General features: G+C 50.4%; 1 protein-coding gene across 1 annotated transcript in view; it reads right to left on the reverse strand.

The window, feature by feature from the left end:
* Positions 1-20,090, reverse strand: part of Foxk1 (forkhead box K1) — a 60,763-nt gene extending 40,673 nt beyond the window's left edge. Inside the window, exon 1 of the mRNA XM_028887410.2 lies at positions 19,556-20,090. Within this exon, the coding sequence (XP_028743243.1) occupies positions 19,556-20,073 (518 nt within the window). The 5' untranslated portion in view covers positions 20,074-20,090. The remainder of the gene's footprint in view (positions 1-19,555) is intronic.
* Between the last annotated feature and the right edge of the window lie 282 nt (positions 20,091-20,372).

Below are 20,372 nucleotides of genomic sequence, written 5' to 3' on the forward strand. Positions count from 1 at the left end.
ATTTCCCAGTGAGGGGCTGGGGTGTGGCTCAGTGGTAGAGCACCTGCCTAGAATCCCCCAGTGAGAGACTGGGGTGTGGCTCAGTGGTAGAGCACCTGCCTAGAATCCCCCAGTGAGGGGCTCTGAATTCTACCCACAATACTGGTGGGAAAAATCCTAGCCAAAGACTGGCTACCAGTGCCCACTCCTAGGTTCCCCCAAATGTTTGATACACCTGAGGACCCCTGTCCCTTAGTGTCTATTCCCCTCCTCACTAGGTGTCCTGTAAAAAGTAGGTACCTGGACATCACAGCCCAGAAGTCATGATTTTTCCAAAGTTTCTCAGGTCCTCTAACTTGCTCCATTCTTCTAGTGTCATTGGGGGATTCTAGGCAGGTGCTCTACCACTGACCACATCCCAGCCCCTCACTGGGGGATTCTAGGCAGGTGCTCTACCACTGAACCACACCCCAGCCCCTCACTGGGGGATTCTAGGCAGGTGCTCTACCACTGAACCACACTCCCAGCCCCTCACTGGGGGATTCTAGGCAGGGACTCTACCACTGAGCCACACCCCAGCCCCTCACTGGGGGATTCTAGGCAGGTGCTCTACCACTGAACCACACTCCCAGCCCCTCACTGGGGGATTCTAGGCAGGGGCTCTACCACTGAACCACACTCCAGCCCCTCACTGGGGGATTCTAGGCAGGTGCTCTACCACTGAGCTACACTCCAGCCCCTCACTGGGGGATTCTAGGCAGGTGCTCTACCACTGAGCTACACTCCAGCCCCTCACTGGGGGATTCTAGGCAGGTGCTCTACCACTGAGCCACACCCCAGCCCCTCACTGGGGGATTCTAGGCAGGTACTTTACCACTGAGCCACACCCTAGCTCCTCCTGGGGGATTCTAGGCAGGTACTTTACCAGTGAGCCACACCCCAGCCCCTCACTAGCAGATGTTAGACAAGCACTCTACTGTTGGCTTCTGACCAGGGACAGTCTGGCTCACACTACCCAAAGACATTCATGACAAATTTTACCAACACTTAAAAACAAAGAAAAGGGCCAGTGCGTTGTCTTGGTTAGTAATGTGGTTGCCATGCAAGCATGGTGATCTGAGTTCAATCCCCAGAACCCATGCTGAAGCTGGGCATCACACATCTGTAGTGTCAGTACCAGGGAGGTGGACATTAGAGTCTCTGTGGCTCAATGACCAGCCAGTCTAGCCAAGTAGGTGAGTTCTAGGTTCAGTGAGAGACCCTGCCTCAAAAAGTAAGATGCAAAGCCACTAAGAAAGTACACGATGACAACCTCTGGCCTCCCAGGAGTAGTGAGGTACAGCTTACAAGTGTAAGCACGCGCGCATACACGTGTGTGTCACACACACACACACACACACACACACACACACACACACACACAAACTACAACACATCTACTGTGAGATGAGAGGTTGAGACAGGAAAACTCAGCCAAAGCTCATGGGCCTGGTAGCCAAAGAGTACCTACCTGCAGCATGTTCACCCTCTGGCAACAGTGCCTTTCTCTGCGAAGACCCCAGCACACTCCAGGGCCAGCAGCTCCAGCATGTGTGGTTCTGCTAGCCCTTGCACACACTCCTGCTTGACTGAGCACCATAGGGACCCCATCTCCTGAGTTTTAGAGGACTTTGGCTACTTGCTGTCTCTAGGGTAGAGGATCGCTCTCAGCTAGAGTCTTTCAGTCTCTTTTTGTCCTTTGAGACATGAACCCCAAACTAGCGTGGAGCTTGAGATCTTCCAGCCTTGGTTTGCAAGTGCTGAGATTTACAGGCCCACACCACTACACCCAGCTTCGAGGCACATTCTTTTACTTTGTTAGTGACCACAAAGGTGGAGCTGTCAGGGTGGGGATGGCAGTGCTCCTAGGACTCCACACAAGACCACACACCACCCTCCATGTGAACAGTCTCAGAAACCCTAGACTTTCCTCTATACACCTTACAGGCTCCACAAATGTGCTGGACAGAGGAGAATGGTGGGAGCAGATGAAGACACAGGCCAGCCTCACCCAGGGTAGACAGCCATGTCTCTGCCACCTGAACCTACCTCCCAGTCTCTGGAATAGTCACTAATCCACAGCAAAGGTGAACTCTGCAATCCCAGGGAGGCAGTGCACCAGGGTTGAGTAGCTGGACCCAGCTCATCTGTGAAGTCAGCACTGAGTTCTCTAAACGAGTGCCCACCTGGCCTTCCCGCAGCGTTCGTGTGCTATGAGCTCACAGAGCCCGGGTGTATTTTCCTCACGTGCTTACTGCTCTGTGACTGTCCCCTGCCACTTCCCCCTCCTTACTTAAACCCTAGGTTATTAAATCCCACAACTCCTATCAAGTAATTGGTTTGTTAAGGAAGGGTCTCTTCCTGTGGCATCATCTCCCTGATCACTTCACAGACCTACATCATCATGCCTGCTTATTTCCATATTTTTGCAGGTACAGTCCTCTGCTATGGTATTGTTTTGTTTTACAAGACAGGATGTCCTTGAATGCCCAGGATAATCTTCAATTTTTGATCCTCCTGTCTCCATCACCAGAGTGCTGGGATTAGAGGTGTGCATGCCCACACCTAGTTTATGCAGTGATGGGGATGGAACCCGAGGCTCTGTGCATTCCAGGCAAGCCCTCTACCAACTGAGCTGTGTCCCGAACCTTGGCACCATATTCTGATGCACCAAGGGTTTGGGGGTGGTGATTAAAATCTCAGCTGAAGTGCCACTTCCTCAAAGATGCCTACCCCACCCACCCTGAAATCCCCATAAAGAGCAGAAAGTGCCTGCATTTCCTGTCCCAGAAGCACGTGCTGGGGTGGACTCAGCTGCCCATGTGCGCATACTTGGCAGGGGAGGGTGAAGGAGCACAGGATGGTTTCAGAGTCTGTTCAGCTCCCACAGAGAGGTGTCTTGGAGTCAGAATACTCAGAAGGCAGAGACAGAGCCCTGGAGTGGGCAAAGGACTCTGAGTTTAACCTGGAAGAGGGCAGCCATTCTCCGCCCCAGAGGACACAAGGATGGCAGGCCAGGGCCATCCAGATGGCTCAGCAGGTAAAGGTGCTTGCTACCTGAGCTGGACCACTGGAACCCATGTAAAGGTGGAAGGGAAAACCTCTTCATGATTATCCTGTCTCCATATAGACACCATGGCACAGCCATGGATGCCCACATGTACATCTCACAGACAGAGAGACTCACAGAAAACAAAAACAAAGGGCTTGATAAATGTGCACACATGTAAGGCAGCATGAACTCTTAGTGGGTGATCAGAACGCCTAAACCATCCATGTGTTCTGCTGGTTTTAAAATGCCTTCAAACACACAGGAATGGCTGAGTCAAGTCTGTTTCTGTCTCTGACCCACAACTTTCCCTTCACAAAGCACCCATCAGAACCCTCCGGGACACCACTGCCTCTGGTCTCCTCTCCATCCCACCCAGGCCCAACAGTCCTGGAACCTTTGAAAAGCTTGTCAAACTAATTCAGGGTAAACCTGTGGTTGTCTTTTCAAGTTCCCTGCGCTCCAAGTCTCCACCTTCAGCTAAGCTGCACCAGAACCACCAGAAAGCAGAACCTCCTCAGGCTTCGCTAGGCTTCCCCACCAGCAGGGAGAAGCCCAGCTCCTCCTCCAGGTAGTCCAAGAATTCTGACCTGACCCAGGACAGACGCCTGCCAGCTGACTCCCACGGTGGCACACTGAGTATGGCGACATGCCCCTTACTCCAGACCAGACCTCAGCACGTTCCTGGTGCGTTAGAACAGTGACGAGAGTGACGTGGGCAGGGGAGTGCTGCACTTTCTACTTACTAGATACTAGTATTTCTAACACACCTCTTGCCGTTCCTGTAATTGCCTTCACAGCAGACAGTGTGCCCGTTCCACAGACGGGGGAAACAGAGGTTCTTAGGTAAAGATACTTGCCCAAGGGCACCTCAGTTCACTCAACTAAGTCAAATCTTAAATCCATCCTTCCTTCCTTTTATTTTATGGCAGGGTCTCACATAGGCCAGGTTGGCCTTGAACTCTGTAGTTGAAGATGGCTGATCCCCCTGTCTCCACTGCCTGAGCAGTGGGGCTACAGCAGCACACTCTCAGTCTAGTGACCGAAGTACTGGGGACTGAACCCTGAGCCTAACACATGCGAGACAGGCGCTCTACCAACTGAACCACGGAGTTTTTACTTTTTCAGCTTTTATTTTAGTTTATCTTATTTTGGAGACAAGTTCTTCATACAAGCCCAGGCTCTGCCTCTGTCTCTGGAATGTTAGGGCTGTGGGCATGTACCACCACCACACCTGGCTTTGTGTAACCGGAATCTTTTTTTTTTTTTTTTTTTTTTTTTTTTTTGAGACAGGGTCTTGTTTGCATGTGGCTCTGGCTGGTCTGATACAAAATGGGTCATCCAGGATGGCCTCCAACTCCTGATCCCTTTCTCTCCCAAATGTTCCCTGATCAGCTGGACCTTGCAAGCAATAAGAGAAGCCAGGTATGGTTATAAATGCCTGTAATCTCAGAACTTGGGGGAGATGGAGTCAGGAGGATCAGAAAATCAAGGATAGCCTGGGCTATATCATCGGGTTTGAGGACAGCCTAGGCTACAAGACTATGTCTGAAAGGCAGGAAGGAAAGTGGAATACTCTCAAACTACTTCCCAGATCCCCTTCGCATTCAGCTCTCCCTGCCAATGAGGATCTGTAAAGTACTAACCGGCCGTTTACCAGGCACACCAGCATACATATACTCAGGCCACTGCAGTGGACAAGAACACTGTGGTTCTTTAACAGTGTTCAAGCTTAAAAGTGAATCGGATACAAGGAACTGCAAAGCATCACCAGGCTTGGTAGGTGCCATGGGATCTAACCAAGGGCATCCTGAAGAATGTGGCTACTTATTACTGAGACCGGGTCTTGCTGTATAACAAACAGTCCTGGCTGGCTTTGAACCTCTGGGCTTAAGCAATCCTGCTGTCTTTTCTTTGTGAGTAGCTGGGACACCAGATGTGTTACATTGTAACTGACTAGGAAGCAAGCTTTATGTTTGCTGGTTTGTTTTTCTTTCTTTTCCTTTTTTTTTCCTTTTAGGTATAGGCCTCATGTAGTCCAGGCTGGACTCAATTGACTCTGTAGCTAAGGGTAACCCTGAATTCCTTATTCTCCTGCTTTCACAAAATTCCAAGTGCTGGGCTGTTACCTGCTTTTGCCACCAAGCCCAGTTTAGGATGTTCTTTTTAAACAATTAACGAACTGTGTATGTGTGTGTGTGTGTATGTGGGGGGGGGGATGTTAGTTGTGGAGAGCCATACGATGTGGAGGTCCAAGGACAACCTTGGGGTGTTGGTCCTTTCCCTTTTACCCAGTCTGAGAAGGGGTCTCTTCAGCACTATACAACCCATGCTGGCCCATGAGCTTCTGGAGACTCTCCTGTGTCTGCCTCTATTTCCCCCAGGTGTGCTGGGGTTCCAGACCCACTACTGCATCCACCTTCTTCTGTGAGTTCACGGGCTTTGAAGCCAGGTGGGGGTCTGGCGGGAGCGGTAAGGGCCCTTAGCCACTGAGCCTTCTTCGCAGCGCAGGAAGCAGATTTGAAGCCATGAAATCTGCATTCGCTGTGGAATGCCTCCATGCATTCCTTTTCCAGCGGCTGCAAGAAAGGAGTCCCTTCTGCCAGACTGTTTACCCAAACGGGTTGTGGAGGTCCAGCCCATTCAACCAGAACTACCAAAAGAAACAGTGGAAGAAAGAGACAAAATATCATTGTTTGCAGATAAAGACTAGGAAACACAAGCAGGGGCTGTAAAACGGTTACTAGAAGTAGGTAAATGTGACTAGATAGATACAAAATATTCTGCACTGGGCTAATGACCCAAATATCACTTATTAACTACAAAAGAAGACACAGTAACCATGTGATGGAGAGTGAGCACTCCCAGAGCACTCCAGTGTTATCAGCCACATCCAGAAGAGGTGTGCAGACCCCCTTCCTTCCCAGCCCAAGATGCTGATACTGATTCTAATCAGCATTTTTATCAACTCAGAAAAAATTGAAACTGAGGGCAATCCTATAAAATATGTGGCCTGTTTCCTGTTTTTAAAATGTCATGGTCAATAAAGATGAAAAGGTTGAGGATCTGTTGTGGGTCACAGGGACTGAAGTGCGAGATAATAAATACAACAGTGGCGCATGCCTACTATCCCAGGAACACAAGGGGGGCCATTCAGCAGTAAGTCTCCTGGCTAGCGTTCAGGAGGTCCTGGGGCTCAGTCCTTAGTACTACAAATGAATGAATTCTCTGTCTGTCTGTCTGTCTGTCTGTCTGTCTCTCTCTCTCTCTCTCTCTCACACACACACACACACACACACACACACACACACACACACACGGCGGGGGGTGCTGAGACTGTTTAGCCTGGGTCCAATGCCAGGGTCAGAACATCTAAAAGATGTTATTGGGACAGCTGAAAAAAAGTTGGTATAGGGGGCTCTACTCATGAGGCTCTACTCCTCCCTGAGATCTATACAATTATTGGCTGCTTGTGGGGGACACATTTTCCTCAGGGGTGCAGCCACCGGCAAGGTGCCCACGCTCTTGTAAACAACCCCTCATCCTCCCTCACACAGAAAACTCTAATGAAACGCACTGAGTCACTACAAATAAAAAAACAATAAAGGCACAAAAGCAAAAAGCAGACAAGCAGGGAAGAGGAAAGGAGGTCCAGAGAAGTGGAAAGGGGAAAGAGAAGGAAATGGAGAGTCAATATGACCAAAATGTATTTATGAAATGCATGTATGAAGGTGTCATAATGACACCCATTAATACGTATAGTTGATATGTGCTAATAAAACAGCTTAAAAGATTGCTATACAGACTACTGTGTCAGTTTCCTATCAACATTCAATTTCTTGAAGTTCTATAAAAAAAGTCTTGCAGAAAATACATGTTGCAATAGTAAGGGGGGAAAGGCACTGGATACAGAATGCCTCACTCTGCACACACAGGAAATGCTGGAGGACACAAGGCAGAAGCCCCACATGGAGAAATCCTGGCAGATGACTCAAGGGAAGGATCAGTACTCACCCTGCAACTGTGTGTGTAAGCTCCAGTGTTTTCAAACTCAGAACTCTGAAAATAAAGTATTATAACATACCAGAGAAACACACAAACATCCAAACACCTACATTCTCCACATACGAACATAAATACCTATAAAACGATGAAAAAAATGTGTCAGTAAGATGGCTCAGAGAGAGGGTCCAGGGGCCTGCCACCAAGTCTTCGATGGAGGAGAGAACTGACTCCTGAAAGCTGTCTTCTGACCCCCACATACATGTTTCTCTGCTGGCACATACTAGACTAAATGTACTCATAAGAAAAGTATGTTTTTAATAAAACAAACAATAACAAAAAAGAAAAGGTCAGGGGACAAAGATCCCTAGGTCTCCCCAAACCAGTGCATGGAACATCTGGGTAAGTGGGACAAGGAAATTGGGAGCTGGTGCAAAGAAAGCTGTATTTCCAGGCTTTTGAGTCTTGGTATAATGTCCGGGCCTGATGGGAATGAATGGTGATAGGGGTGGAGTCAAGAGCAACTGGGGGTGGAGCCAGAGGCAGATCCTAAACAGCTGTGTCTCCAAGGCCACAGGGCCCTCTCAGCTACGCAACCTCAGCCAGTCAGAAACCCACAGGCAGTGTGCACTGATAAGATTATCTATCTGTTTTAAACAGGGCCTGTCTCACTTTGTAGCCCAGGCTAGCCTCAAATTCACATCCTCCTACCTCAGCTTTCCAAGTACTGGATTACAGACAGTTGCTACCATGACTATCTTTAAAACTTTATTTACAAACATAGGCAGCTGGCAGGCTTTGGTTCCCAGGCTGCAGCTGGCCACCCTGATCTCAGACAGACTGGCCAGTTGCTCAGTCAGTGAGCTGCTGTTTCCTTCTGTCTGGGCATGCTGCCCTTCCCTGGAGAGGCCAGGAACAGAGCTCTGCTCACAGTCATGAGTGGACGTGAGATCGGTCGCTCTCTTTCCTGTTAGCCACCAGCCTCAGAGATTCCACTGAACTGCACTGGGCAAGCTGGGGCTGGTACAGTCTCCAGATGCAGCAAGCCTTGACCTCAAGAGACTCTTACGCAACAGCCAATACTCATCCCAACACCTACTTACCTGCCATGGCAGGGCAAGGGTACCACCACAAAAGCTTGTCAGGCATCTGGGCATGGTGGTACATACCTATAACCCAGCACTTGGAAGACTGGTAAAGGAGAATCATGAGTTCAAGGCCAGCCAGATCTCCATAGAGAGAACCTACCTAAAAAGCAAGCACACTCACAATAGCAGCAGCAACAGCTTGTTAGATAAATGCACCTGGCATGGCAGGCTGAAAGAGGCAGGCAGACACACAACAGCCACCTACCTGTCAAAGACTCTTACCGCCTGCAAGACAGGGATGAGATGCTGAGGAGCTGGACTCAAAAGGAATTAAGATGCCCAGGAAGAGCAGCAAAACCACTGTAAAAAACAACTCCTGGCTCGAGAGATGGCTCAGTGGGTAAAGTAACTGCCACACAAGTGTGAGGATCAGAGTTCGAATCCTCATAACCCATGTAACACCAGACGTGGATAGAAGGCATCTCTAATTCCAGAGCTCCTATAGGGAGAAGGGAGATCAAGACAGAAGAACCCTCACATTGAAGAAAACTTCTGCTGTGACATGGATAAACTGATGTGGCTGTGCTCAGTAGCCGGGAGACCTGTGGCCCTGAAGCTCTATCAAGGACAATGGGGAGCAGCCTGAGCCTGTGGCTGCTTGAGTGTAAATGAAAAGCTGGACAGAAAAAATAAAAAACAAACAAACAACAACAACAACAAAACAAACAAACAAAAAAAAAAAAAAAACAGTGCCTTACTGTAGCTCAATGCAGCTGGAGAAAGTTCTAGATTCTCCATGGCATCCTGGCTAGTCAATCTAAGGGTAAGTAAATGGGGAAAATGTGCCTACACTGTGATTTCTAGAGAAAAACACCCAGGAAAGGGAAGCTGAGCACTGAACAGTCTTTTATGTGCTGGGACTAAACCAAGGAGCTAGCATTTCTTGGCTGATGTGGCTGAAACCAGAGGCAGCTGGATATTCCTGGGTATTCCTGGGGGAAGGATGTTTTCTTCCAGCTCCTATGAGTCATTCTTCATTCCCAGAGCAGGGCCCTACCCGTGAGGCACGCTGGATCTGAGCTTCCCAGAGAGAGAGAGAGGGAGGAGCCCCCTCACCTCCACAGGGTTCCCTTTTCAGCAACCTAGGGCCAAGGTGGGTGACTTCCAGCCTCACTCCTTCTACACTAGCTCCAAGTGCTGCTAAATTCACAAGAAGGCTCCTCAAGTGCCACACACCCATTGCCAATCACATGGTGGGGTGTCACGTCTGGGAGGGTTTTCTGGTCGCAGCACCCTGTACTGCCTATGAGTCTGGTTTGCCTGCTGCCCATCACAACCACCATGCAGGACCACCATGCAGGACCACACAGCCCCCTACAGGAGAGGCTGCACACAGCACACAAAGACATTGTATATTTTCTTTAAAAATCATTTCAGCGCTAAAGACTAAACTCAGCATCTTCTATATGGTAGGCACATACACTACTCCTGGGCCACACCCCAGCCACTCGGAGCCCGTGGGAGTCTAGGTAAGTGCTCCCCTGCTGACACATCCACAGCCCCCAGGCCAGGCTCAGACAACATGAGACCCTGTCTCAGAAAGAACAACAAACAGCAAAACTATGCTGTATCAAAGAGCTTGTTCCTATTAAGATCTACACTTAAAAAAAAATCATTAGGGCTGGAGAGATGGCTCAGTGGTTAAGAACACTGGCTGTTCTTCCAGAGGACCCAGGTTCAGTTCCCAGCACCCACATGGCAGCTCACACCTGTCTAAACAAGCTTATGCAAGGAACTTCAGGGTAAACTAGCTTTTTCTTTATTCAGTATGATATACAGAAACCTGAAAAGTCTGCACAACTCAGTCCAAGATTTTTCCCGCAGCCGATACATGGTGCCGGTGAAGGAGTGATTCCCAGTATGGGATACAGTGAGGTCTGAACAGAAAGTGAGCACTGAACGCCAGCTCACAGATGTGGCTCAGGGTCTGCATTGCAATGAACCCCAAAGAAGCCACTTGTCAAGTCCTGGTGAGAGATAAAAGCCAGGCAGGCATGACTATCTGGCAAGCCACTCGAATGCTCCTCTGGTCTCCAGCTAAGGTGCTCTGTGGCCAAATCTTCTCCACGTCCTTCAGCCAAAATAACAGAACACAGCAAGTGACAGCAGAGGCAGCTGTGAGTCTAGAGGGCGCGCACGTTAGACACTAGGAAGCTTACAATAAACTGAAATCACTGGGTTGGCGAGATGGCTCTGCCGGTAAAAACCGCTCACCTTGCAAGCCTCTTGACCTGAGTTCTATTGCCAGGACCCATAGCAGAGGAAAGAAGCAATGCCTGGAAACTGCCCTCTGCCCTCCACACATGTGCGGTGGCATGCACACCTGTAAACATACACACAAACACATGCACAGGCATACACTCACATACACACAATAGTAATAAATAAAATAAATTTTAAAACCCCAAAAGATCCAAGAGTGATAACAGCCAAACATACAATGCATCTTGTTCTAAATTGGGGGTTTCATTGAGACAGGCTCTTCCATGAAGCCCAGGCTGGCCCACAACTCAAGATCCTCCTCCAGCTACCCAAATGATGAGGCACTGCCACATTCCACCACATCTGGGGTTCTTTTCATGGAAAAGGTCCTTTTGGCTTGTTTTGTTCTTTGAGACAAGGTCTTGTGTAACTTGTTTCAGCGTCAAAGTTGCTCTGTAGCCAGGGATGTCCTACCTCTCCAGTGCTTGGACCTGGGCTCCTGCCACTCCATTCCCAGCTCCCACTCCCTCCGGTGCTCCCTTATTTACCAGCAACACTTTACCAGGAAGCTGGAAACCTGGCAGAAATGACACTTTGAAAACCAACTACAGAATCTCTAAACCAGTTATAACAGGGCCCATTTCCAGGAATCGAAGTAAAAGCATTTTTTTCTATAATCCTCTCATTTTAATATGAAATGCTTTAAATGTAGGGTAATTATGGAAATGAGGCATGGCTGCAATTTGAGTTGTCATTAATTTAGCAAGTTTATTCCTCCGACATTCACAAGATGCAAAAACAAATAGCAAATCACTCGGTCTCCCAACCCCAGCTCCTCTGCTTTCATTTCTGCTTTTTAAAGTGAAGCTGGGTCTTCTTCCAAAGCACCAAGTAAGAACTCCCATTATGTTTCTATGTAGTCTCTATCAGTCCCAAACGGCTTCCATAAGCTCAGGACAAACTCAGGTAGGATACACTACATGACCAACATCTTTCCTATGGACTGCTCTTCTAAATTATATATTATCTAACTACTGAATATGATGGATGGATGGATGGATGGATGGATGGATGGATGGATGGATAGATGGATAGATAGATAGATATGAAATGCTGGCTGTGGTGGTGTATATCTGTGGTCCCAGCAGTCGGGAGGTGGAGGATCAATTCAGCCATCCTTAGCTACAGAGGAAACTGAAGGCCAGCCTGGGTTCCTTAAGATCCCATTCTCAGCAAAAGAAAATCTATAAAAATCTTATTCTTGGGCCGGGCGGTGGTGGTGCATGCCTTTAATCCCAGCACTCGGGAGGCAGAGGCAGGAGGATCTCTGTGAGTTCGAGGCCAGCCTGGGCTACCAAGTGAGTTCCAGGAAAGGCGCAAAGCTACACAGAGAAACCATGTCTCGAAAAACCAAAAAAAAAAAAAAAAAAAAAAACAAAAAAACATTCTTATTCTTTAGGCAATAGACCCCGAGTCCTCAGTGCAAACTGAATGGGTTACATTTTTAGTGCAGAACTGTGCTGGTACCCAATTCACTACATCCCTACAAATTTTCTTGTTTGTTTCTGTTTTCTGGAGACGCGGTCTCCTGTAGCCTTAGCTGGCCTTGAACTCACTATGTAGTCAATGCTGGGTGTGAATCTCTGATCCTCCTGCCTCCACCCACTAGATGTTGGAATTACAGGTGTGCACCATTACACCCAGTTTATGCGTCCTGGGACAGAGCACAGGGCTTTGCGCATGGCAGGCAAGCACTCGACTCACTGAGTTGCAGCCCCAGGCCCCCACAGACCTTTTGGAAGCAACTTTGTAACCAGACAACAGTATAGCAGGACTGACAAGCTTGACACACAACAGCAGGTGCTTCCCAACAAACACAAGAAAGCCTTTCTACAGAAGGGGGCTGTATTTCAGTCCTGACCTCAGAACTGCACAGGCAACAGCTCTCCCTCCCCACCTCCCAGCATGCTGCACTCCAGCCCTCCTCCACCGAACCAACCATCACCCCACTCCACCTGTCCTCAGGCTTTTCACTTGGATCTTTCCCACTCTGAGGCCTTAGGACTGTCTCCTCTTCCAGGTGGCATCTGCTGCCCTCCCAGCAACGAGACTGACCCTCCCAGTCTCCTTCCTTCTGAGCTGAACTAGGTTCCCTCCATGCAGACACTGGATAAGCAAAACCCCAGTTCCCATATCTTCCAGCTTTGACCCCTGGACGAGTTGACCTGATACCCTCTCCTATACCAATGGTCAGGATGAAGCTGTTCACCAACATCCATTCCTAACTAACCTGCCCCCATCCAGCAGCTCCCTGGGGGAGTGCATGTAGGGGACCAGGGTGGAAGACTCCAGGAGAAGAGGAATGCTGTGACCAGCCCTAGAGATGCTTGGCAATGGGAAGAAGTCAGAGGAACTGTCTGTCTTCACAAAGTCAGGCATTTTCAAGTGAAATTCAACATAACATCCAGCTGCTAACTAGTTGCTCAATGGCTTACAACTAATTGGCTAGTGTCAACTGACCAGCTGGCAACAGCAAAGATCCGGCCTGAACCTTTTCATTAGGTCTGAAGCAATTCCTTGGGTAGCAAAGTGGCCATTACAACTGGTTACATTTTTTTCAGGATGCAAGTCTGATGGCTGTGATCTGTAACATTGACCATCTGTCCTGCCCCTTGAGGCAAAGCCCCCCAGTCCCTCTGACTACTAGATGCTGGCATCCAAATAAGCTATGAAAAGTCCTAGTGACGACACATGGAGCTCAGGTAGTGGCTGGCAAAAGGTGCTAACACAGTGCCACACTTCTGTCACCCCAGCACTTGGAGGTGGAGGCAGGAGGATCAGGAGTTTGAGACCAGCCTAATTGAATCACATGGTGAGTTCAGGGCTAGTCAACATAAAGGACTGTGGGGGTGCAGAAGAATAGCTCAGCAGGCAGAACCGATCAAGCAGAGGACCTGAGTCTGATCCCCAGAGCCCGTGTATAAAAGCCAGGCTCGGCAGCACATGCTTATGATCCCGGCACTAGGGAGGCAGAGAAAAGGACAGTCCCCGGGGCTCCCTGGCCAGCTGGTCTAGCCTAATTGGTAAGTGCCAGGTTCAGTGAGAGACCTTGCCTCTAAATGCAAGGGCGATAGCTCCTGATGAATAACGCAGGAGGCTGTCCTCTGACCTACACACACACACACACACACATCTAATCTGATCAAGAGGACAGTTTGTCTCCTGATAGCCACACCAAAAACCAGTTATGCGGCTGTTTTGACCAAAAAGAAAAGATAAAGACCAAACTGGAATTTGATCCAATCTCTGGGTTTGATCCAACAGCCATTTGCAGGTACGAAAAAGGGAATGTCTGCTCGTATCTCTAGAATTTGATCTGAAGAGGAGCTGTGGGACCTGGTGGGGACAAATGACCCTGGTCCTTCGAGGCCTAACTCAGCAAGAGAGCAAGAGAGACATATGGAGCCTAGAGATGGAGGACACAGATCCTGCAGGGCTGGGGAGGTGATGGAGTGGGGAAGTGCTCACTGGGGAGCGGGAGAGCCTGAGTTCCATCCAAAAAACTCAGACAAAAATCAGGGTGGGCCTGTAATCTCAGAGCTAGGGAGGTAGAGAGAGGAGGATTCCTGGGACCCAGTGGCAGGCAGTCTAGCCTAATTGATGAGTTCCAGGTTCTGTGAAACACCCTCTCTTCAAAAATAAACATAATAAAATAAATAAATAAATAAATAAATAAATAAATAAATAAAAAATAACTTATGAGAAACGACACCCAAAGTTGATCTCTGTCCTCTATACCTACTCATACACATGTGCCCCACACATAGTTACATAGACATGCGTGCACGTAAGAAACAGGAGACAGACAGCCCCATGCCTGGACCTTATTTGGACTAATTCTAGTAAATTCAGAATGAAAAATCAGAACATCGTGAAGCAGTGGGGTTTTGAGTTGGTACTGCCAACAGGAGAACTTACTATTTGTTTTGTAGGTGAGATGAGCTACTGTGGTGACCTTTCTCTCATTTGAAAGGATCCTAACCTTCCACAGAGCAACACGACACCTACAGTTTGCATCTAGATTAAGCAAAACTGGGTAGGAAGATATGGCATGGCCGAGAGACAGCAACTGGAGATGCCGGGTGCTGGACACACGGAAGCTCAGCACTCACGTTTTCATTTTTATTTTGTTTCTTCAGTACTAGGATCAAACCTGACCCCTTACTCAGCCTAACCAGGGGAACTCTAAGCAAGTGCTCTGCTGTGGCAGCAGAGCAGGAAGAGCTGAGAAGAAGAGCAGCTTTCAAGTCCAATCAATTCCAAAGTAAACGGTAAAAAGAAACATACGGAGACGATCACCAACACTGACACACAGACACTCACGTGCACAGGCACTGACGCCCACCCAAGGAAGAGGCTGAATCAAACCTCAGACACAAATATGACCTGGTGATGTAGGCCTGTCATCACAGCTACTCAGCAGGTAGAGGCGAAAACTGAAAGTTCAAGGCAACTGTGGACAAGTTAGTAAGAACTTGTCTCAAAATAAAAAATGAAAAGAGGGCTGGAGGGTGTGGCTCAGTGGTAGAGCCCCTGCCTAGAATCCCCAGTGAGGGGCTGGGGTGTGGCTCAGCGGTAGAGCCCCTGCCTAGAATCCCCAGTGAGGGGCTGGGGTGTGGCTCAGTGGTAGAGCACCTGCCTAGAATCCCCCAGTGAGGGGCTGGGGTGTGACTCAGTGGTAGAGCCCCTGCCTAGAATCCCCCAGTGAGGGGCTGGGGTGTGGCTCAGTGGTAGAGTGCTTACTTAACAAGTACAAAGCCCTAGGTTTGATCCCCAGTACCACAAAGGTACACTCCCTCCACCTGCATGCCTGGCAGCTCTGGGTGGTTCTCCACCCAAGGATCAAACACAACATATCAAAACCAGCTATGTGAGGAGACACTTTTCCGACAACAATAACAGAAAGTACTGAAGGTTTGAAGACATACCTCTAGCAACCATCAGGGCTGGATTCTGGTTCCCCTCCTGTGTGGGAGATGCCTGGGAGAGTGTGTGCTGTGTGCAAATGTCACCCATATGGCTGTCACTGTCATCTATCCTGAGGGTGGAGTAGAAGGCAGCTGAGGATGGGGCTGCTTTGGGAGTCAGTGTGGGCGTCCACAAGGGACAAAACCACCAAGCCTGGAGCTACTGCAGCTTGCTGAAGGTGGGCAACGGTTAAGTCAACGAAATTCTAATGCAAAACGGGCTAACAAAACAGGAGATAGGCACAGAAGAAAAAAAAAACTGCCATTATTTCCAAATCACTAATGAATTTTTCATTTCAAGATAAAAATTGAGGGGTATTAAAAAAAGAAAGCGAGCCTTGGGGCTGGAGAGAGGGCTCTGGGGGTGAATGCCGGCAACCATGAGGACCTGACTTCAGATCCCCAGCACCAAGCAAAAGGTGAATGCAGTGTCACTCTCCAGCAACCCCAGTGCTGCAGAGCTGAGTGGGAGCTTCCCAGGACTTGCTGGCTGTCAGTGTAGCCAAGCCAGCAGGTTCCAGGTTCAGAAAGAGACCCTATCTCAAAATATAGAGTGGAGAGTGATAAAGGATGATACTGTGATACCAGAAGCCACCCTCTGACCCCAACACACACACACACACACACAGAGTATACCTGCAATTGCCTTGATCTGAACTCGCTGGAGTTATCTGGATTACTTTCAATGTGGACGTTCTTAATCAGCACTCTAACCCAGAACTTGACAACATCCTGTCCTATCCATGAGACTGTTTCTTTTGGAGCTCCCTATAGTCAAAAACAACAGGAGACCCCCCACCCCTGCCAGAACTGCTCAGCTGGCCTGCTGACAGGTTTTTCTGAAGCAGGACAGACATGACACTCATTTGCTGGTTTTCCTTACGCACACTGGTTATGACTCTGCTGACATGCTCAGAAACACCCCTAAAGTCAAATACACACAGCTGGCCTGGGGAGATGGCTCAGTTGTGTTTGCCACACAAGCATAAGACCTGAGTTCAATTCTTCAAAGTAACATTAAAGAAGCTAGACATGCTGCTGTGGGATCATAAGCCCAGAGTTGAGGAGGCCGGGAGAGGGATAATCCTGGGACTTACTAGCCAGACAACCTAGACATCTAGATTAGGTGAAATGCCCTGTCCTCCAAAATAAGGTGAAGAGTCAATGAAAAGGACATCCAAAGTTGACCTCTGGCCTCCATACACGAACATAGAGTCGGGAGAGTGGGTGCACACACACACACACACACACACACACACACACACACAGCACAGGCACTCTGCACTTCATCTATAGGGCTGCAGGGCTCAGTCGTAAATCACTTCCCTGACAGCTAAGCCACCATGCTCAGACACGTACCCACTACACATGCCAGCTCCTGAGAGACAGACTTCCAGGCACTGCACACACCAACATCGTTTCGAAAATACCAGCCTTGGCCTATTCAGTAGATGAGCAGGACCCTGTGGTTTGAAACCTTGCCTACAGTGGGGAGGAGACAGTCCTGTGTGAAAGAAAAGTCTTTTCTCCAAAAGGCAGGGAGTGGGGCTGGGGAGAATCAGTGAGTAAGCACTCGCCGCACAAGCATGGGGACCTGCGTTTGACTCCCCAACACCCATATAAAAAGCCAGGTGTGCTTTCCTGCAATGCTGCACCCCTACTGCTGTGGGTGTGGAGACAGGAGGATTGCTGGGGCTTGCTGGCTGCCAACCTAGCTCCAGGTTCTGTTTGAGACTCTTCCTCAGGGAATCAGGTGGAGTGACAGAGCAGGACACTCAGTGGCCTCTTCCTCTGGCTTCTGCATGTGTACCCCCACCCCTAACAATACAGTCAGCTAGATTCTGGCAGGGGTATTTGGGACAAGAACCCTAAAAAGATTGTGGACTGATGTGTTCCCAGAACCCGAGTTACAGAAAGGAACCCTAGGAAGGTGGAGAGAATGGTCATCTGTCAATTCTCAGGCCCAAGAACGCATTTAATGGCCCATTGACTGAACAACTCTCCCTCCAGGCAATCTGGCTTTATCTTCTTTCAGTGATGGAGATGAACACAGAGCCTTGCACGAGCTAGAGAAGCATTCTACCACCCAGCTACAGTCCAGCCCGTACACTCTACAGGGACACAGCTTTAAGGTTTGGGAAAAGAAGGTGACATTCCCTCTCACACCCTAACAAGATGAGTCACTGTTGGTGTTCAAAGTGATTCAGTACAGAATCTGTAACATATCTGGACCCTGGGAAGGCAGACACACACAGCAAGTACTCCAGACCTAGAAATGACCCCAGCAAGAACTCCACACTCGGGGTGCTCGTAAACGTGAGTAACGAGACAGACACTCACACCTGGCCGTGAACCTTGTCAAGCGAACACTAGTGAGAGTTAGAAGCAATTACTGAATAGAAAAACAAAGTGCTGGGAAGGAAGTAATTAACATAGCTTTCTCCTGGTAAGTTCTGAAGGTCCTGGACCTCTAGGGTGACAGAGGACTGGGCATAATAGGAGCTTGGAAGAGGGTAAGGTAGGCATGCTGTTGACTATCACAGGAGCAGTATCCTGGGACCTGTATTTCCCACCATGTCTGGGGGTAAATTAGGGCACAGCACTTCCTGCCCAGCTACTAGATTGAAAGCATCTGCCTCCAGACATGCTCTTAGGGCTGGACTGTCCCCCCACCCCCAAGGCAGCTCCCTGGACCATATACCTCCCAGGCAACACTCTCCCAGGCAGGGGTAGGGCGGCTCATCAGTCCTTCCAGGTCCAGGCCAAGGAGTAAACACTGGGGGCCTGACCTACGGGAGTCAGGAACAGGAGTGTACCTGGGTTATTCAGACCACAAGGGTCAGAAGTGGCCCTGGTGGTTCCGGCTAAACGGAATCAGGGTTGAGGGCCATGGGTGAGGGTAGAGTTATGGTAGTTCAAGTTGAGTGGGGTCTTATGCTACCAGGGGTTTAGGTAGAGAAAGCTAAGGGTCAGGTAGTGACCCTGGAGGAGGGGAGTATTTCAGGGCTGGAAGAGTCTGGGGTGACTCAGAGAATCCAGACTGGTGAAGATGGAGATCAGGGGGAGCTGATGGTCTCAAGTCATCAGGGGTCAGAAATGACTTCTAGAGGTGTAGGTAGGGTGAAATAAAGGTTAGGGGTGGGCCCTAGGGCTTTCAGGTTAAGTAAAGTCAGGGGCAACTGCTCCTGGATGGTAAGATAAAGGTCAAGAGTGACCCCAGGTACTGAGGACAGGTGGGATTAGGGGTAACTTGGGTTCAGAAAGTAAGGGATGGAATCATGAGCAACCATCTCCAGCATAGGAGTGGAGGCCAGATGGAATAAAGGAGTGTGTGTGTGTGTGTGTGTGTGTGTGTGTGTGTGTCGTCTCTGTGTCTGTCTGTTTGTCTGTCTCTCTCTCTGTGTGTGTGTGTGTGTGTGTGTGTGTGTGTGTGTGTGTGTGTGTGTTGGAGAGAGACAGAGAGAGAGAGAGGGAAGGGGGTTTAGAATGGACCTCAGTGTTTAGGCCTGTCCAGGGTCGGGGTGACAGAGGGTTTCAGGCTGAGTTGGGTCTGGGTTTGGCCCTACCAGTCAATCAGGGCCCGCCCAGGAATCAGAACCCAGTGAGTTAACAGGCGGGGGTCAGGCTTAGTTGGGTCGTGATTAACATCAAGATAACCACGGGGTCAGAGCCAGGTGAAGGTCGAGATCACCGGTAACTTAAGGATCAGGCTTAGCTGGGTGGAGAAACCGGGTAGCCAGGGGGTCGGAGCCAGGTGGGATCGAGATCAGTATAACCAACGGGTCAGAGGTAGGTGGGGTCAAGACTGGAGATGACTTAGGTAATCAGAGCCGGGTGGAGTCGAGATTGGAGGGGCTAGTTCTTGGCAGGTCGAGATGGGGTAGGGAGTGACCAGGGGCTAGGACCTAGCAAAAACGAGATGGGATGGGGGAACGACCCAGAGGCCAGGCCAGGAGTCAAGCTCAGGAGGTCACCAGGGGTTCAGACCGGACAAGGTCGAGATCAGGGGGTGACAAGGGACCAGGCCGGGCGGGGTCGAGATCAGCGGGTAGCCAGGAGATTGAGACCAGATCCGGAGAAGGTTGACCCGGGGGTGGCGCCGCACTCACTGTTGGGGTAACTGAAGGGCTGGCGCTCCCCGCCTCTGGAAGGCCCCGTCCACGAAGACACCGTTCTTGCCGAGGCAGCGCAGATAGAAGTGAGGCTCCTGGAAGCTGAGCTGCAGGTGGCGCCGGGAGATGAAGCTCGACAGGCCCATGCTCAAGTCCACCGAGCCCTGCGACGAGTTGCGGCCGATGGTGACGCTGGGCTGTCGCATTAGGAACTCGAACTCCCGGCCCTCCAGGCGCGCCAGGACCGGCCCGGGGCTCTGGCGCACGGAGGCGGCGGCCGCGGCCACCAGAGCGGGCGCGGCGGTGGTGGCAGTGGCGGTGGTGGAGGGCACCGGGCCGGAGCCGGGCACAGCGGGCAGCGCGGGCGGCCCGGGCGGAGGCTGCGCCGGCGGCGGCGGGGACGCTGTGGCCGGGAAGGCGGCGGCCGCGGCCGCGGCGCACAGCACGGGGCTGCAGGGAGCCGAGCGCAGCGCCAGCAGGGCGCGGGCGCCGCTGTCCTCGCCGACTTCGGCCATGTTCGCGCAGCACCGAGCGGCTCCGGCGGCGGCCGAGGCGGCGCGGGGCGGGACGGGGCGGGGCGGCGCGCGCGGAAACCCGGGCTGGATTACGGCAAGGAGCGGAGCCCGGGCGCTGCAGGGACCACTGACGCTGCGCGCGCAGCTTCCACCTCGGGGTGGGCGGGTGCAGAGAGGCAGAGAGTCAAAGAGCCCCCTCCTCCCACCCCGAAGTGCGTGCGATGGTGTTTGACTCACCACGTTTTCACGGGTGTCCTACTGGGGCTCAGATCAGTTGCCCAAGGATGCTTGTGATGGTC

This window comes from Peromyscus leucopus, chromosome 23 (genome assembly GCF_004664715.2).
Source record: "Peromyscus leucopus breed LL Stock chromosome 23, UCI_PerLeu_2.1, whole genome shotgun sequence".
NCBI classification, from domain to species: Eukaryota; Metazoa; Chordata; class Mammalia; order Rodentia; family Cricetidae; genus Peromyscus; species Peromyscus leucopus.